Below are 16,735 nucleotides of genomic sequence, written 5' to 3'. Positions count from 1 at the left end.
GGATGCATGCTCAAATTATTTTTCTGACAGATGCCTAAAGTTCAGAGACCACTAAGGTAGAGGATGATGATGAAAACAATGACAGAAGCTAGTCAAGAGTTGTCCCTGTTCGTTAGCTGCTTTACATTGGTCATCTTGTTCACGGCTTGCAACATTCTACAACGTAAGTGCTGCCATTGTTACCTCCATTTTACCAATGAAGAAGCTGGGGCTGGAAGACGTAAGAAACTTTCCCAAGCTCACACAGCTGTTAAGTGATGAAACTGAAGTTTAATTTCAGGTAGTCTGACTTCATAACTCCTGTTTTTAACCACTGTCTTATACAGTACCCTTCATAATTAAGTTTGTCTCCAAAACTGGGTGTAATCAGTGTCACCTGGTGGTACTGGGACTCCCATCTTTAAAAAGGGAAAGGAAGGGGGAATGAGGAGGGGAAAGAAGGAAGGAAAGGACCCAGTTTTCCTAGGTGATAAATTTGTCTCACTTCGCTCTCAAAACACCCTGAGGACAGACCCAGGACACAGACTCATGTCCTCTGCATCTGAGTTCTGTATTTTTTCTTTAACCTCATTTTGCTTCTCAGTGGATCAGGTGACTAATTCAGCTAAGAGTTGTTATTATTATTGTCACTGTGCTTGATCCTACATTTAACTGGTATATGTATATGATCATATACAAATTTTTTGATACATAAAATATTAAATCAGGTCAATAAAAAAAAAGCCATCCAATAGTAATACTTACATTATCCGGACCTATTAAACAGCCCACACTCTTTAAGGGACAGAATGTATCAAATTGTCCATAAAAATGTCCACTGCAGGGATTCCATATTAAATAATGACTTTGCTCCCGAGTTAGGACATAGGCAGTTGGACCCTGAAGGAAAATAGTCATTAAAACAACTTCCAACTAATTATGCAATTGAAGTCAAGATTAGTTTGCACACACAGTTCATTATTTTAGTTGGACCCCTAATTTCTAAAATTCATGGCTAATGGTGGAAATTAGTTTGAAGTTCTAGGTTGCACTGGCTTTAAGAAATAAAATCAAATGTTCCTTCTTGCAAAATGCATGCATCTGGTAGTGCAGTGTAATATACCAAGTAGGGATAATTGATTAAGTATTTAGAAGGGTAATGATTATGCCTGAATACTACATTAACTAGTATTTCATATACTTTTATAATTATGTAAATGCATAGAAGATGTTTTGAAAAACATACCCAACTGTTAACTGTGAGTATACCTAGGGGGTGGGTGGGTTTGGAGCTTGGAGCCTGAAGAAGTACTTTAACTTTTTACTCAGAATACTTGAGTATTACTGGATTTTTTTTTTATAGTGAACATTTATTCATTTACTGCTGCTGTATGGATTTCCTTTGATGTTCCCAATAGCCTTCTGAGGAAGGCAGGGTAAAAATGATCCTAGTGTCCTTAAAAGCTCAGAGTTGTAAACTGACTTGCTTAGAGCCACACAGCTCATGAGGAATAGGCAGACCCTTGAACTCAGGTCTTGTGACTTCCTTAGCATAGTGTTCTTTTCCTTTTACCAAGCTCTCTGGATGATAACAGTGGAGAATGAATTAGTTTTTCGGATGTGATCCTACCTGCCTAGTGGCAACTCGTGCTACTTAATTCCCAAGGATTCCTAGAGCCTTGTAGCCTCGTTTTGATATACTCTTTGGATAAACTGCTTCAATTCATGTGAATTTTCTAAACTTGCACCCCATATAACCCCAACGTGCCCCAAATTGAGGGATATTTGCAGTGGGCTGGGAAACAAACTCTCTCCAGTCTAATAAAATTAACAATAATAATATCAAAATAGAGCTGCTAACATTCTCTTCTTTGCTCCTGTGGCTATCTGCTCAGCTCTGCTGTGCCTACTAGTTAGTAGCAGCTGCCTGAGGAAGCAGGGGGCATGAAAAGGGAGGTCTCTCACCTTGCCACACTTCTTCAGATCCCCTTCCCTCCTTAGCATGAGTAACACTAGATCACTAAGGGAATCAGAATTCTTAGTAACATGGGCAGGTGGGGGCTCATACTAAAAGGACAGAGTTAGGTGGGGCCGTTGAGTGGTAAAGGGTTCAGACTGGGAAAAAAAAAAAAAAGCCCCTAATCTGAGGCATTGATCAGAGTCCAAGTACCCTTGTCTGATCAGTGGTTCTCTCTGCCCATAGTGGAATCTCTGGGCCACTTTCCTTGCAATTCAAAGGCTCGCTATGCAAGTTAGTACTGTTCATACTCTGGAATGTAACAGCCATGTTAGACAACTCCACTCGTCTGTGAGAGCAGCCTATGCGGTCTTACCTCAGGAATAGCACTGCCCATCACCAGCCAGGCCTTTTTACCCAGGGACAGAAAATAATTACATAGTAATACCGCATGCTCTTCTTCGTCTCCTGCCAGAAGATCAAGAAATTGCTGACAGGAAGAAAACAAAAATTACCGTTGTGTTGACTGACTGCTTCATTCTGGATTGGACATCCAGGAATTTTTCAAAAGTCACTGTTAAGGTTAGTGCCTTAAAGTATAAATAGAACTATTTTAAAAATCTTTTTCCACATTTTGATACTATGTCCTAAATTCATTAAAAAAGAAAAACACAGAACACTTTTAGCAGACATGGTATTTTCTCTGACATCGATTACATGGATTTCTAGAATCAACACTATGGGTTGGGGAGACAAATTTCAAAGTTTTACTTTTCATTTTGAATTTATAGATGATAGCTCCCTGTGTGTTGAATGTGTTTTTCAAGATTTTTTTTAGAGCAGTTTTAGGTTCACGGCAAAGTCAGGAAGAAATTTTCCATCTACCTCTGCCCCCACACACTATCAACATCTACCTACAGAGTGGTCTGATTGTTAACAGCTGAGAAACCTATAGTGCTAGGTCCTAATTACCCAGAGTCCACAGCTTATAGTAGGTTTCACTCTTGGTGTGGTACCTTCTGTGGGTTTTGACGAATGTGTAATGACATGTACCCATCACTAGAGAATCACGGAATTTTCACTGCCCTAAAAATCATTTGTATTCTGCTTAGTCATATCTCCCCTTGCCCCGCCCCCAAATTATTTTAAGCATATTGAGTACATTAACTCATTTAATTCTAGAATAAACCTTTGAGGGAAGTACTCACCTTCCAGTTTCATAGATGAGGAAATGGAAACACAAGCAAGGTAATACCTAGGAAATGGTAAAGCCAGTCTGGCTCTGCAGCACATGAATTATTCTGTTCTTTGTGTATTTTCTTTAGATGTTGAGATTATGGAAATGTTACCTCTAATATTGTCAACATTACATTGCCAAAATATACTGGGGAGCAAAAAATTTAAAGTGTACTTAAAAAAAAAAGGTGTACATAAATTTCTTTGGTTTAGAGCTATCCTTAAAGGGCGTTGTATAATATAGTTTAATTTTATGCAAACACAGTACCACATGAGATTCAGAAGCAGAATACCTGTGATAATATATGTGTTTATGTCATACTTCCTAAGATCCTTTTAGATGTTATGTAACATACATGGATTGTAAATTCCATGAGGGCAGGGACCATGTTTATTTTGCACATAGCCACAATTTAGTACAGTGTCTGATATGTGATATGTAACAAGGAAATACATGTTGAATCAATAATGACATGGCATGCCATAAAAAGCCCATCAATTGTGGAATATGTCATTTCCAAGTGTAATATAGAGTGTAATTCTGATTTTTTTTAATGAAGAAAGCTGGGATATTGCTGAGGTAATGGAGGATAAATCAGTATTAAGACACTTGAAGTAGTTTTTTATTATTATTTGTACAAATAACTAGTTTTTTAAATTTCTGAACTTGGGCAAATTGAACCAGAAAGACAAAATTCTTCAGAATTTAGCTCATCGTGCCAAACAGATGACCAAATGGATTTTTATAAGGACTAACGGATGTTGCAATTTAAAATTACACAAGCCTTTGGCCAATATTCTGTGAAGTCAACTCAAACTAGTAAATCTGTGCGGGAGAACTACTTACGTCAGATGTGCTCCACAGGTCACAGATGCCAGCAAATGAAACAGTATCAGGCAAGAAAGGGATCAATGACACATATCGGGCCACCAATTCCTGTTTAACAGTAAATAATGAAACAGTTTCTGTTTAAAAAATTAATTTCTGATAAAATAGGAATCTACATATTCTACCTCATTTTCTTGCAAGAGTTCCATGTACCACAAACATTTCTGTGTGCAGAATGACACACGGGCTCACCGAATGCTCACTAAGCTAAGAGTTGTATTAACACCAACATCTCATCTCACCCTCTCCAGACATCCTGCAAAGAAGGTCACTGTTGATATCCTTCTTTTACAGATCAAGACACTGGCTCCTAGGTCTCTTTGAAATGTTCTCTCTTTTCCCCCCTCTGCACTTCCTTACTTTCTGGTATAGGATGGCGTCCTACAATCGCCTTGTATTTTCTCTGACCCAGTCCAAAAAGCAGACACTTCTCCAAGGAGCGTTTTAGAGGGTAATCGTTTCTAAGAAGGCTGAACATCTTTTCATATGCTTAATTGGCCTTTCAAGGTCACACTTCTCCGAATTTCTTTTTTGTTTGTTTTAAGGGAGAAAACTTGTATTGGCACACATTCCTTTCCTTGTTAAATTCACAGAGTGAAGCAGTGACTTTTAAACAGTTACAGCTGGTTTCTCCCAAATGAATTTCACCGTAGGAGGTTGGTAGGCCAGTGGGGTCATAACCGCCTCGTTGCTGTGAAGAAAGTGCCATTCTTCCAATTGCTACCCTTTCATTCACGTGATCAGCTGAGGTGCATGAAACATAAAACTTCTGTCTAACGAGGACTCGAGCCAAGAACGAGACCAGAAAGGATGAGCAACACTGCAAAGCTCAAGAGACGCAGGGGCCCTGGGAGAATGGCTTTCTCCAAAGGGCTGCCCCGCAACTTTTCTTCTCTACCTATTCCAGAGCCCGCAAGCTACTTGCTTGGAAGAGTTGCCGGTGGTGAGAGTTTGTCTTGTCAGGCGCTCCGCTTTCTCTTCCTTTGGAAAACCTACCAACCTCCAGGTTTCTGTCCTCACTCTGGGTCCGCACGGATAGGGGAGGGTGTGGAGGTGGCCGTGAGAGGAGGCGGGACAGCGGGCACCGCAGGCCGCACTGGCCTTTTGGGGGAAGGCCTCGCTATGCTTGCAGCGGTGGTTGGCATGGTCTGCGTGTGCACTGTGACAGCAGCCCGCTGGACGGGCTGGGAGGTAGCGAGGCCTTGGACGTGTGTGCTTGGAAGAGCGCTCTGATGGTAGACACGAGGTTGGGCCCAAACCGTCAGGCCCTGTCTGAAACCTTTTGTATCTTATCTGAACTCAAAGAATAAAAAGCATTCCTACCCTCTGTCTCATCACCAGCCCGACTGGCTATATATTAGGGGAAAACAGGCCCTGGCTGGCAGGACCAGTCCCACTCTGAATTTCTATTTCCGTATTTTGCACATTTTGTTACTGATTTGCAGGTGTTTTTAAAATATATTCTAGTTGGTATTCTTTTGTCTGTTATAAATGTTGTAAACACCTTATTCGTGGCTTGTCATTTCCTTTGTAGTGTCTCTTGAGAAACCCAAGTTCTCACCTTTTTTTTTAAGCTTATTATTTTTGAGAGAGAGAGAGAGAGAGAGCAAGTGAGCAGGGGAGGGGCAGAGAGAGAGAGAGAGGGAGAGAATCCCAAGCAGGCTCCTTGTCAGCCCAGAGCCTGACGTGGGGCTGTTTTAAGAACCATGAGCCGGGGCACCTGGGTGGCTTAGTTGGTTAAGCGTCTGACTTTTGCTTAGGTCATGATCTCACGGTTCGTGGGTTCGAGCCCCGCGTCGGGCTCTGTGCTGACTGCCAGCTCAGAGCCTGGAGCCTGTTTCAGAGTCTGTGACTCCCTCTCTCTCTGACCCTCCCCTGCTCACGCTGTCTCTCTCTCTCTCCTAGAAATAAGTAAAACATTAAAAAAAAAATAAGAACCATGAGCCCAAACCAAGAGTCAGACTCCCAACCAACTGAGCCACCCATGTGCCCCTAAGTATCACTTTCAATATGGCCAAATGTATTTTTCTTTTCTTTATAGCTTGTGCCTTTTTCTATCTTGTCTAAGAAATCCTACCTCAAGTCACACAGATAAAAAATATCTTCATATTTAGGAGCACCTGGGAGGCTCAGTCTGTCAAGCCTCCAACTCTTGGTCTAGGCTCAGTCCGGATCTCAAGGTTCGGAAGATTGAGCCCCACACTGGGCTCTAGGCTGACAGTGGGGAGCCTATTTGGGGGTCTCTCTTCCTCTCTCTCTGCTCCTGCCCAGCCTTTTCTCAAAATAAACAAACTTCAAAAAAAAAAAAAAAAAGCATTCATACTTAAGTCCTCAATCTATCTGCCCTTGAATAATGTGAAGTAGGAATCTTTTTATTTTTTCCATATGTAAAAATCAATGATCCCAGTGAAGTTTATGTAATAGTCAGTCTTTTCCTTGCTAATTTCCAATGCCAGCTTTGTTATGCATCAGGTTTGAGTGGGTCATATTTGAGTGGACTTTTTATGCTTTTCCATTTTTCTCTTTGTTATCTGTGTGTCAGTACCATTTTACTTTAATTACTATGGTCTTGTAAGTCGTCTGGGTATATGGTATGGCAAATCTTTACACTGAGATTTTCTTACTCCTCCAGATGTTTTGGCTTTTTGTCCTTTGCACTGCCATATAAATATTAGAATCAGTTTGTCAAGTTCCACTATAAATGGTTTTAAAAATCTAGTTTGACAGTCTTTGTCTTTTTTTGTTATTTTTTAATGTTTTTTTTTTTTTTTGAGAGAGAAATAATACTGTAAGTTGGAGAGGGGCAGAGAGAGAGGGAGACAGAATCGGAAGCAGGCTCTAGGCTCCTAGTGGACAGCAGTGAGCCCAGTGTGGGGCTTGAACCCACGAATCATGAGATCATGACCTGAGCCAAAGTCAGACCTCAGCTGACTGAGCCACTCATGCATCTTGACAGTCTTTTAACTAGAAAGTTTAATCTTTTTGCTTTGATTATGATTACTGGTAATCATAATATTTAGACTATTTTAACTACCTTATTCTGTGCTTTTTATTTCTCATATTTTTTTTTCTATGTTTCTTTTTTTCTCCCTCCCCACTATCTTCACCCTCATTTCATTATTTTATCTCCTGTTAATTTGGAACTTATATACACTTTCTTTTACTCTTTTAAGTAATTAATCTAGAAATTTCAATGTGAATATTAAACCTAAAAGTTAACAAATATCATCACTCTCCTCTTGGGAAATACAAGGGCATTAAAATAGTCTCATCAGTCCTGTCCTAACATATATATATATATACACACACATTATGTACACACACACATTATATATATATATACACATATATAATATACATATATTTATACATATATATAATACATGTATAAAATGCAGTTTTATTATGTATATATGCAATTTTCTCCAGGATTTTTGTTTTGTCACTAGTTTTCACCCTCTCTGCTGTTATTAATGATATGAAGACAACGCCTGTCTCCATTGACTCACAAGTTTCCCATTTTCTTTATCTACTGTTTAGTGTTGCATCTACTATTTTCTGAGAGCTTTCCTTCCCTTTGAAGGATGTTTTAAAGAAATTCCTTAAGTGAGACTCTTTTGATTGTAAATTCTCCCAATGCTTGTGTGAAAGACAGTTTCACTAGATATAAATGACTAGTTTGACGGCTATTTTCTTTCAGCCTTTCAAAGATATTATTCCTTCTCTGCCTTTCATTTGTGCAGCTGAAAAGTTTATTGGTCGAATCATTGTTCTTTTGTAGAAAATCTTGTTTCCTCTCCAGATGCTTTCATTTTATTTATTTGTGTACAGTATACTGGGCTTCCTGTGTCAGAGGATTGTTGTCTGTGTGTCAAATCTTAACACATTCTCAGCTCTCTTTTAACATTGCTTTTCTCCTTTCATACATCATTTGGTCTTCCTCCCTCTGTCCTCCATGTCTCTTAACCTTTCCTTTTTATCTTCTATTTTTTTGCTATCTCTGTGCTATATTCCAAGTAATTTCTTTGCATGTATATTCCAGTTCACTAATTCTCTCTGTACTTACCTGTATGTAACTCAACTCTGTATTTAACTGTACTCAATGTTTTGGTTAAGCTATTTGTTCATTTTCTATTTTTAATTATTCTATTTTATATTTCTGAAAGTACTGTGCAATATTTTTAACAATCTGCCTATTTTTCTTTTGTTTCATTTTCAATTCCCTAGATTTCTTTTTTAAAAATTTTAAATGTTTATTATTATTTATTTTTGAGAAAGAGAGACAGAGCATGAGACGGGGAGGGGCAGAGAGAGAAAGGGAGACACAGAATCCAAGGCAGGCGCCAGGCTCCGAGCTGTTAGCACAGAGCCCAACATGGGGCTCAAACGCATGGACCACGACAAGATCATGACCTGAGCTGAAGTCAGATGCCCAACTTACTGAGCCACTCAGGTGCCTCTCAATTCCCTAGATTTCATAAACTTATTAAATACACCTATTTTATTGGCTGAATCTGATAACTAATATCTGCAGTCTTTGTGGCCCAATTCTACAGTTTGTTATGTTTGCTAACTCTTACCCTCTTCATGGTGATTTATTTCTTCTTTAGTGATCTTTTATATGTTTGTGTTGTTTGGAACTTTGGAAACAAAGTTTTTTCTTTTTCCTTTACGGTTGAGTTTAAGGGGCATTCTTCTAGAACGATTTGTGTTTCCTTCTGACAGAGATTTAGGGGCATTACCAACAGGGAAATACTTTCAATTGTAATTTCAGCTGAAGTTTTGTTTGGGCATACAGGTAGTGTGAATTCCAATTGCCAGTGTGAATAAATACAACTTAGTTATTAGGAATTCCTTGTTTCTTGTTTCTCTTCCATCTAGAGTCAAGGCTCAAACAGGCAGGATTCCCTTCAGCAAAGCAGGTCTTTCCTGGCTTACTTGTCATTGACATTACATCAAGAGTCCCAACTCTGCACCTGAGTCTCTAATTCTACCCTCCTCCCTGCCCTGGCACCATACATTACCTCTTTCCCCAATAGCCTTGCAGCTTGCTGAAGCCTAGGTCCAGGCATTAGGAATTATTCAACAACCTCAGAGCAAACACTATTCCAGGCTCTCACCCGTGTGTTATCTGCTTTGTTGTTTCCTGTCTCTGAGTTTTCCCCCTCACCTTATTTCTGTTTCAGGCATGATTTTAAAAACGGTTTAAATATCTTTTTCATCACTCCTATGTGTTCTCTCCTGGGAGAAGTTTTTTTGCATATTTGCTATGCTAGAAAGAATAGAAGGATGGCCTATTATGGTTTTTAATACAAATCAATTAATAAAGTAAGTAAAATGTGGAACACAGGGTTTTTTTTTTTGATATATCTATATCTGCAAAGATATACATCATCACCCTGTTCCTATATATTAATGACTTATTAGCAGCAACTACTCCCTATACTATCTACTCTCTAAAGATAGTTAGAGGTTATAGTATTCACTTAAGAATGGGCTGTTTAAAATAATCCAGTTAAGAAATAGGCAGAAGACATGAATAGACATTTTTCCAAAGAAGACATATAGACAGGCACATGAAAAGATGCTCAACATCACTCATCATCAGGGAAATACAAATCAAAACCACAAGGAGATACCACCTCACACCTGTCAGAATGGCTAAAATTAACAACTCAGGAAACAACAGATGTTGGTGAGGAGGAGGAGAAATGGGAACCCTCTCACACTGTCGGTGGGAATGCAAATTGGTGCAGCCTCTTTGGAAAACAGCATAGAGGTTTCTTAAAAAGCTAAAAATAGAACTACCTCACAACCCAGCAGTTGCACTATTAGGTATTTACCCAAAGGATACACAAAAATACAGAATCAAAGGGATACGTGCATCCTGATGTTTATAGCATCACTATCACCAATAGCCAGACTGTGGGAAGAGCCCAAATGTCTATTGACCAACGAATGGATAAAGAAGATGTAGTATGTATACATAATGGAATATTACTCAAGTCGTCGGAAAGAATGAAATCTTGCCATTTGCAATGATGTGGATGGAGCTGGAGTGTATTATGCTAAGAGAAATAAGTCAGTCAAAGACAAATACCATATTATTTCATTCATATGTGGAACTTAAGAAACATAACAGATGAACATAGGGGAAGAGGACCAAATATAAGATAAAAACAGAGAGGGAAACAAACCATAAGAGAGTCTTAACTGCAGAGAACAAACTGAGGGTTGCAGGAGGGAAGGTAGGTGGGGGATGGGCTAGAAGGGTGATGGGCACTAAGGAGGGCACTTGTTGGAATGAACACTGGGTGTTGTATGTAAGTGATGAATCACTAAATTCTTCTCTTGAAACCAATATTGCGCTGTTAACTAACTAGAATTTAAATAAAAATTTGAAAATAAAAGAATAGCCTGTTAACATATGGCTGCTATTCACATGAGATTGTGATGGGTAGGGTGCTTTGCAGCCAGAGAATGCGTGTGTGTACTTAAGGGCCCAGTATGGATGTGCCTCTGTAGCGATGCCTTACATGCTGTACATCCTCAAATCATGGAGATAATGTTTGCTTAATCTGAATTCAATGATGCCTAAAATACTAAGTATAACACTTAATAGTTATCTTGCTATAGTAGAAAGTGCGTGAGTTCTGAAGCCAGAGGCCTAGATTCGAATCCCACTAAAGTGACAGAGGACGCATAATGAAGACATTGTGAAAAGTGTGAAGCATCTTTGAAATGTTAATTTCCGGCACTCAGTATAATGCCCGGTCAGCACCCACAGCTGTTCACTGAAAAAATGAACTAAGGATTATTACCCTCTCTGGTACCTTCAGACTTTTCTACAGAAAGTCAGCGTCATAGTAATAAAAAAAGTGTTCATCATTTCTTTCACCGCTAATGATCTCGATATAGTGACTATCTTAAGTACTATAAAATACGGTAATTAAGAGGGCAATATATTGGGGCGCCTGGGTGGCTTAGTCGGTTGAGCGTCCGACTTTCACTTAGGTCATGATCTCACGGATCGTGGGTTCGAGCCCCGCATAGGGCTCTGTGCTGACTGCCAGCTCGGAGCCTGGAGCCTGTTTCAGAGTCTTTATCTCCCTCTCTCTCTGACTCTGCCCTGCTCATGCTGTCTCTCTCTCTCTAGCTCCTAGAAATAAATAAAAATAAAAAAAATTTAAAAATTAAAAAAAAAAAGAGGGCAATATATTGAAATTTTAACATATTTTTAGCAGCAGCCCTAACTGGCTATGAAATACTCACTGCCGTTGCTTGCGGGTTGTCAGGGCAGGCATCCAGGAGCTCCTGCGGAGGGTTTAACGGCTTGAGGTAACGAGTGATAAAGACGGTTTTTCCACTTATGTCCGTCACTGTTGTGAGGCACTGACGATGTGGAAACTTTAAGGCACATTCAGCTTGAAACTTCTCTGTTGCTTGAAGCAATTTCTCATCTTCCTGAGAATCAAACTTCACAAACAAAGACTCCGTGGAGTTTACATATGATTACAGGAGACACAGTAGAAAGTGATGAGATCCTATAGTCAACATGAACGACACATGTGCCTCAGGAACTACTATTACATGGCCCCTTACGATATTGTCATGTCCTGGTGTCCCTAGGGCTTTATTTAATTATACTTATAATCTAAAAATTAGATGGATTCATTAAATACTTAAAATATATTGAACAGGATTGAAAGAAAGTAGTCAACAGGCAAGCAGTCCTCTGGAAACGAGAACAGCCTATAAAATGTAGACGGATGTACTAATTCTGATTGATGAGAGCAAGCAGTAGTTTTCTATGTATTTTGACATTGGTTTTAGAGGGGAGAGGGGCTCAGAAATCTAACATCTCAAATGCAAAGCTTGAGCAACTCGTGTTAAATGCACCACCCCCATCAGCCCTCAGTTTGTTCTCGGGGTGGTGGGGAGGGGAAGGGGGGTGATGGGCACGGAGGAGGGCACTTGTGGGGATGAGCACTGGGTGTTATATGGAAACCAACTTGACAATAAACTATTTTAAAAATGTGGTTTTGTCCTCATATGTAAATATCCTCAAATATAAAAAAAATGTCCTGGGTTTTTCTTTGAAAAAAAAAAAATGCACGACAAATCGACAGATATATACTGATGTGTTAAAAAGTGTTAAATCCATAATGACTGTGATATAGAATAGTAAGGGTCTCAGGGAAAAAAAAGAAACAGAATTAGAAACATCAAGTGTATTATATTTATTTTAAGTTGTTCGCTAATCCAAGATGAGCTACCAATTCCCTGACCTTTAAAGATTTTAAATAATCTCCACACCCAATGTGGGACTCAAACTCATAACCCTGAGATCCGGAATTGCATGCTCCTCGGACTGAGCCAGCTCTGATTCCCAGACTTTTGTTAGTAACTCAAAGCAGATGAAACAGAACAAATTTTAGTTGCATTTAGACACATGTTCTAAAAAATGGCTTGAAAAAAGCAGATATTTAAATGTTTTTGCAAGATTTCTGTTGCTTAGTATAAAAACATATGCATGGTTGCTTCTATTTTGAAGTGTTTCAGGACAAACTCAAATACAATTTTATTAGAAAAGTTAAATTTTAAGTAGGATTTAGATTCTAGGCAGTGCTTGAAAATTTGTTTGTTTTGAGAATAGAAATGCACCTAGCTATCCTTCTCATACTCTGCTTTATTATTATTATTATTATTATTATTATTAGCATTCAAAACCACTGATATGTTTACTCTGTCTCCCCGTAAGATTCCTGAAGTCAAGGATTTTGTTTAGATCTTGTGTTTTGTTTTTGTCTTTGTTTTTTATCTCCAGTACCAAGAATACTACCTGGCACATAATACATATAGGAGGAGTTTAACAAATATTGTTGAGTGAATGAATGGGAAGATATCTTATTACTTTTTTCTGAGTTTAGATAGAATTTAGGATATCCTTAATATTTTTGACTTCTGTTACACTGGAGCTGGGCTGTAGCTCCAATTCCTAATTTGATTGCTGTATCCCTAGAAATTGGGGTAGTGATTGTGAGGGGTTAGGTAGGATGGAGACGTTCTCAGAAGCCTCCTATGTGTTCTCATGGGATGTCCCTGACATCCGAATCTGAACATCATCATCATAACCACCTACCTGAGGCAAAGTGCCAACACATGGGAACCACCCAACAGATGGTTATGATGGATATGTAAATAAAGGAAAAAGGTGAGCTTCTGAGACTTTGCTATGGGTGTGTCACAGACTCCTAGGATAGAATTGTCACGCCAGATATCATTGTAATTTGAAACAAGAGTGATATGAAACAAAACACCCAGTAGAATTTATCCTTGTTTCCTTTAAACTCATTCATTTACTTACTTATCCAATTATTTGGAAAATATTTGCTGAAAGTCTAAAAGTTTCCAGGCACTGTGGATAAATGAATATGAACCTGTGCGCTCAAGTAACTTCTAGTCTAGAGGAAAGCATTAATAAGCAATCTGGTGCTTAAAATACTTGACCAGAGATTCTAAACATGCACGTGCTAGAGAAACACTTAAGAAGCCAAATAAGCATTGTTCAGAAAAAGCAACAGAAACCTGGAATCAGTACTGATTACTTGCCTTCCGAGTTTAAAAAATTGTGTTGAAACCTTCTTCTTTTCTTAAAAAATTTTTTTAATGTTTATTTACTTTTGAGAGAGAGAGACAGAGCATGAGCAGGGGAGGGGCAGAGAGAGAGGGAGACACAAAATCCGAAGGAGGCTCCAGGCTCTGAACTGTCAGCACAGATGGCTGTCAGACACGGGGCTTGAGCCCATGGACTGCAAGATCATGACCTGAGCTGAAGTTGGACACTTAACTGACTGTGACACCAGGCACCCCGAAACCTTTTTCTACCACTTGGACCTGGCTGTGCTGTTGTATGTTTTGACTATGTAACTAGTGCTTTATGAGAGCAGGGTCCATGTTTGAATCATTTTGTGTTCCTTTCTGCACAGAGGATACACAAGGTAAGCATTTAAATAAGTGTCTATTAGTGGTCATTAATACTTGCTTAGGCCACCAGGATGCCATTTAATGGAGTGAAACAATGATTTAAGGAGGAGTATGCCATTTTACTAGTAATCTAAGAAGTACCAAGGGAAAGCTAAGTACCAAAAGAATTTGGGTTGTTTATTATGAAACAAATTAAGGGCTAACTGACAAATTCACTATTTGATTCCAAAAGAAATCTGGAAGATTCTTGACCGGCTTGATTTTTTTGACTTGTAGGTTAGTGTCCATATTTACTGAAAATTGAATGTGCTTATCCTTTTGAATAGCTACAGTGAGATAGTTCCACCAATCAGAAGTTACTGTCACAGCTGCAGCTATCTTGGCAAGAAGCCGAGATTTCATAGGAGATAGTGCCTAGCATGAGGTGACATTCGCACCTATGACTTTTCCTACATTCCAAGCTAAATAAGAATCTTTCTGACAATGAAACAGGCCAAAAGACAAGGCTGGACATTCTTCACGGAACTTCAGACATCTGTAGTTCATTGCCAAGGGACCACACACACACACACTAGCATCCAGCAGCTTCCATAAAATAGCAGCAGACAAAAAGTAGCTAGTTATAAGCCTAATTAACTAGTGGCCAACATATGTAAAACAAAACACTTGGTATACCTTTTTAAGCATGTCACTCATCTACCAGAGGCAAGAAAGGAGAAAGAAATGAGAGGAAGACTTCATTAACAGGAATCATCTATTTTTAAAAACTTACTTTTATCAAGACAATGTAAAATAGTTACTGAAGGAGTTTCAGAAGTTGCTACTGATTCCTAAGAAAATTCCATGAGTAAATCCCTTTAAAAAGTCATATGGAATGGTTCCCTGTGGGATGATGGAGGGAAGACCCCAGTCTCCTAATCCTGGAAGTTGCTAGCAAGTGGAAAAATAATTCCAGGTTGTGGTCTCTATTAGCTTCAGGTGAGAGCTTCTTTTTCTCGAACAATCTGCAGGGGAAATCACCGAGTAGTGTTTTCTGCCACTGTGTGTTTAGGGCATTAGGGGGCATCAGTCCACATGCCTTCCTTATCAAATAGCAGCAAAGAACCTGTCATTTCTTAAGCTCTCATTTCAGAGGCATAAGAAAAATGCTCCGCACAGCCACAGCGGGGCAGTGAAATGCCACCAAAGGCAGAAGCAGAGAGCCTCGTTACCTGGCTGTAGGCAGAGAAGGTTGCAGGACTCAGGGAGGGGGGCCTTGTCTCAGAGCCCAGTCCCTCGATAGGAGGGAGGGGAGGGAGGTCCGTGCCCGGAAGGGTGCCAGGTGCTAAGAAGCCTCTGGTTTTCAGCCTCTTAAAGTCACAGTCACAGACTGTTTTCCCAGGTTTTGGAATCTCACCTCCAGATGGGGTGATTTTTTCTCTGGTAAGAATACAGAGAAATAGCAAAATCATCTTTTGTCTGGGAGCATTTTTCTGTGTAAACATGCTTGTTGGTTTTCTCTTGAGTTTACACATAAAGAAAACCATTCAGAATATGTGTTTCACTTCCTAGAAATATTTTGAAATGCATATATTCTGGCACGTTTTCTAGAGAACATATTTGTCACAGCTTTAGTGACAGAGGCTAACGTGTAAGATCAACTTGAATTTCAGTAGGTTTATTTTTCCAGTAATCCTTGCAAAGGGGAATGGTAATGGTATGTTTCTCGGTGAACCAAACTGTAGTGCTGAAAAAGAAACAGAGGAATGTGCTCCTTTCCCTCCACCCTCCATCTGAGTCTTAATTGCAATGGATAAACTAAACAATCAGCGTGAGAAGCAGGTTAGTTTAGGAGGTAATACGCTGGGCTTACACAGGAACCTCAGCTCTGTGGAATTTTTATCTGCTTTTCTAGGCTGCTGTATTCCCAGTGCCTGAAAAATGCTCATCACGTAGACAGTAAATATTTGTTGAATATATAGGATTTCAAGTCAGACAGACATTTGATTGTTAAATGTATTTCCTGCCTGGGTGAAGCTGGAGGGTTGAGCCTCACTTTCCTCGTCTCAGTCGGAGACCCACCATATACCATAGCAGTGAGGATTGAGAGAGAACATATGTCAAATGTCTGACACGGGGCTGAGGACACAGTAAGAACTCAGTACGTGATGGTGGTGGTGGTTATTGTATTATGGTATTAAGAGGTCATGATCAGTAACTTTCTCCCCAGACCAATGAGCACAGAGCACCTCAGTGCCGCAGAAGCGAGTTATATTAAGAGTCTCCCAGCTATGAGGGTTGGGAAACAGTTGCTAACAGATGGAAGTTCTGGAAACTCTTGGTTCTAGAGCCATCCAGAATTAGAGGTCTTGTGCATGTATTTATTTGTTTCTGTTCGAAGGCACTGATATGAGGTGACCCCTGAAGGTCTCTAAGCCTATGGTCCTATAAATCGATTCAACACACAGGACAAGCAGGGACGTGAGGTTAGACGTGGAATTGTATTTTGGCATGCTTGCCGATAAATGTCAAGATAAAAGAGTAGTCTGCTTTTTTTTCGTCCTTTAAGAAAATTCATCTACTCCTGGAGCATGTGTTACATTTGTCTTACTTTGCCTGAAAGTTTAAGTTATTGATCAACCTAATGATCGGCTCAGTGGAAGTACAAATCCACAATCTCTCCTTCATTTTGTCCAGACTGAGAGAGT

At 39.5% G+C, this 16,735-nt stretch overlaps 1 protein-coding gene across 4 annotated transcripts in view; it reads right to left on the bottom strand.

The window, feature by feature from the left end:
• Positions 1 to 16,735, bottom strand: part of CC2D2A (coiled-coil and C2 domain containing 2A) — a 132,686-nt gene that overhangs the window by 11,038 nt on the left and 104,913 nt on the right. For 3 of the 4 annotated variants that reach the window (XM_077750425.1, XM_077750426.1, XM_077750427.1), the window contains 4 exons: positions 11,334 to 11,537; positions 4,020 to 4,109; positions 2,313 to 2,426; positions 745 to 879 (listed from right to left, as the gene is read on the bottom strand). In XM_077750425.1, the coding sequence (XP_077606551.1) occupies positions 745 to 879; positions 2,313 to 2,426; positions 4,020 to 4,109; positions 11,334 to 11,537 (543 nt within the window). The remainder of the gene's footprint in view (positions 1 to 744; positions 880 to 2,312; positions 2,427 to 4,019; positions 4,110 to 11,333; positions 11,538 to 16,735) is intronic. The other variant, XM_077750428.1, reaches the window with a different exon arrangement.

The sequence above is a fragment of the Crocuta crocuta genome, unplaced genomic scaffold, assembly GCF_008692635.1.
Source record: "Crocuta crocuta isolate KB4526 unplaced genomic scaffold, BGI_CrCroc_1.0 scaffold179, whole genome shotgun sequence".
Lineage (NCBI taxonomy): Eukaryota > Metazoa > Chordata > Mammalia > Carnivora > Hyaenidae > Crocuta > Crocuta crocuta.
This window is presented reverse-complemented; position numbering and strand designations above follow the sequence as displayed.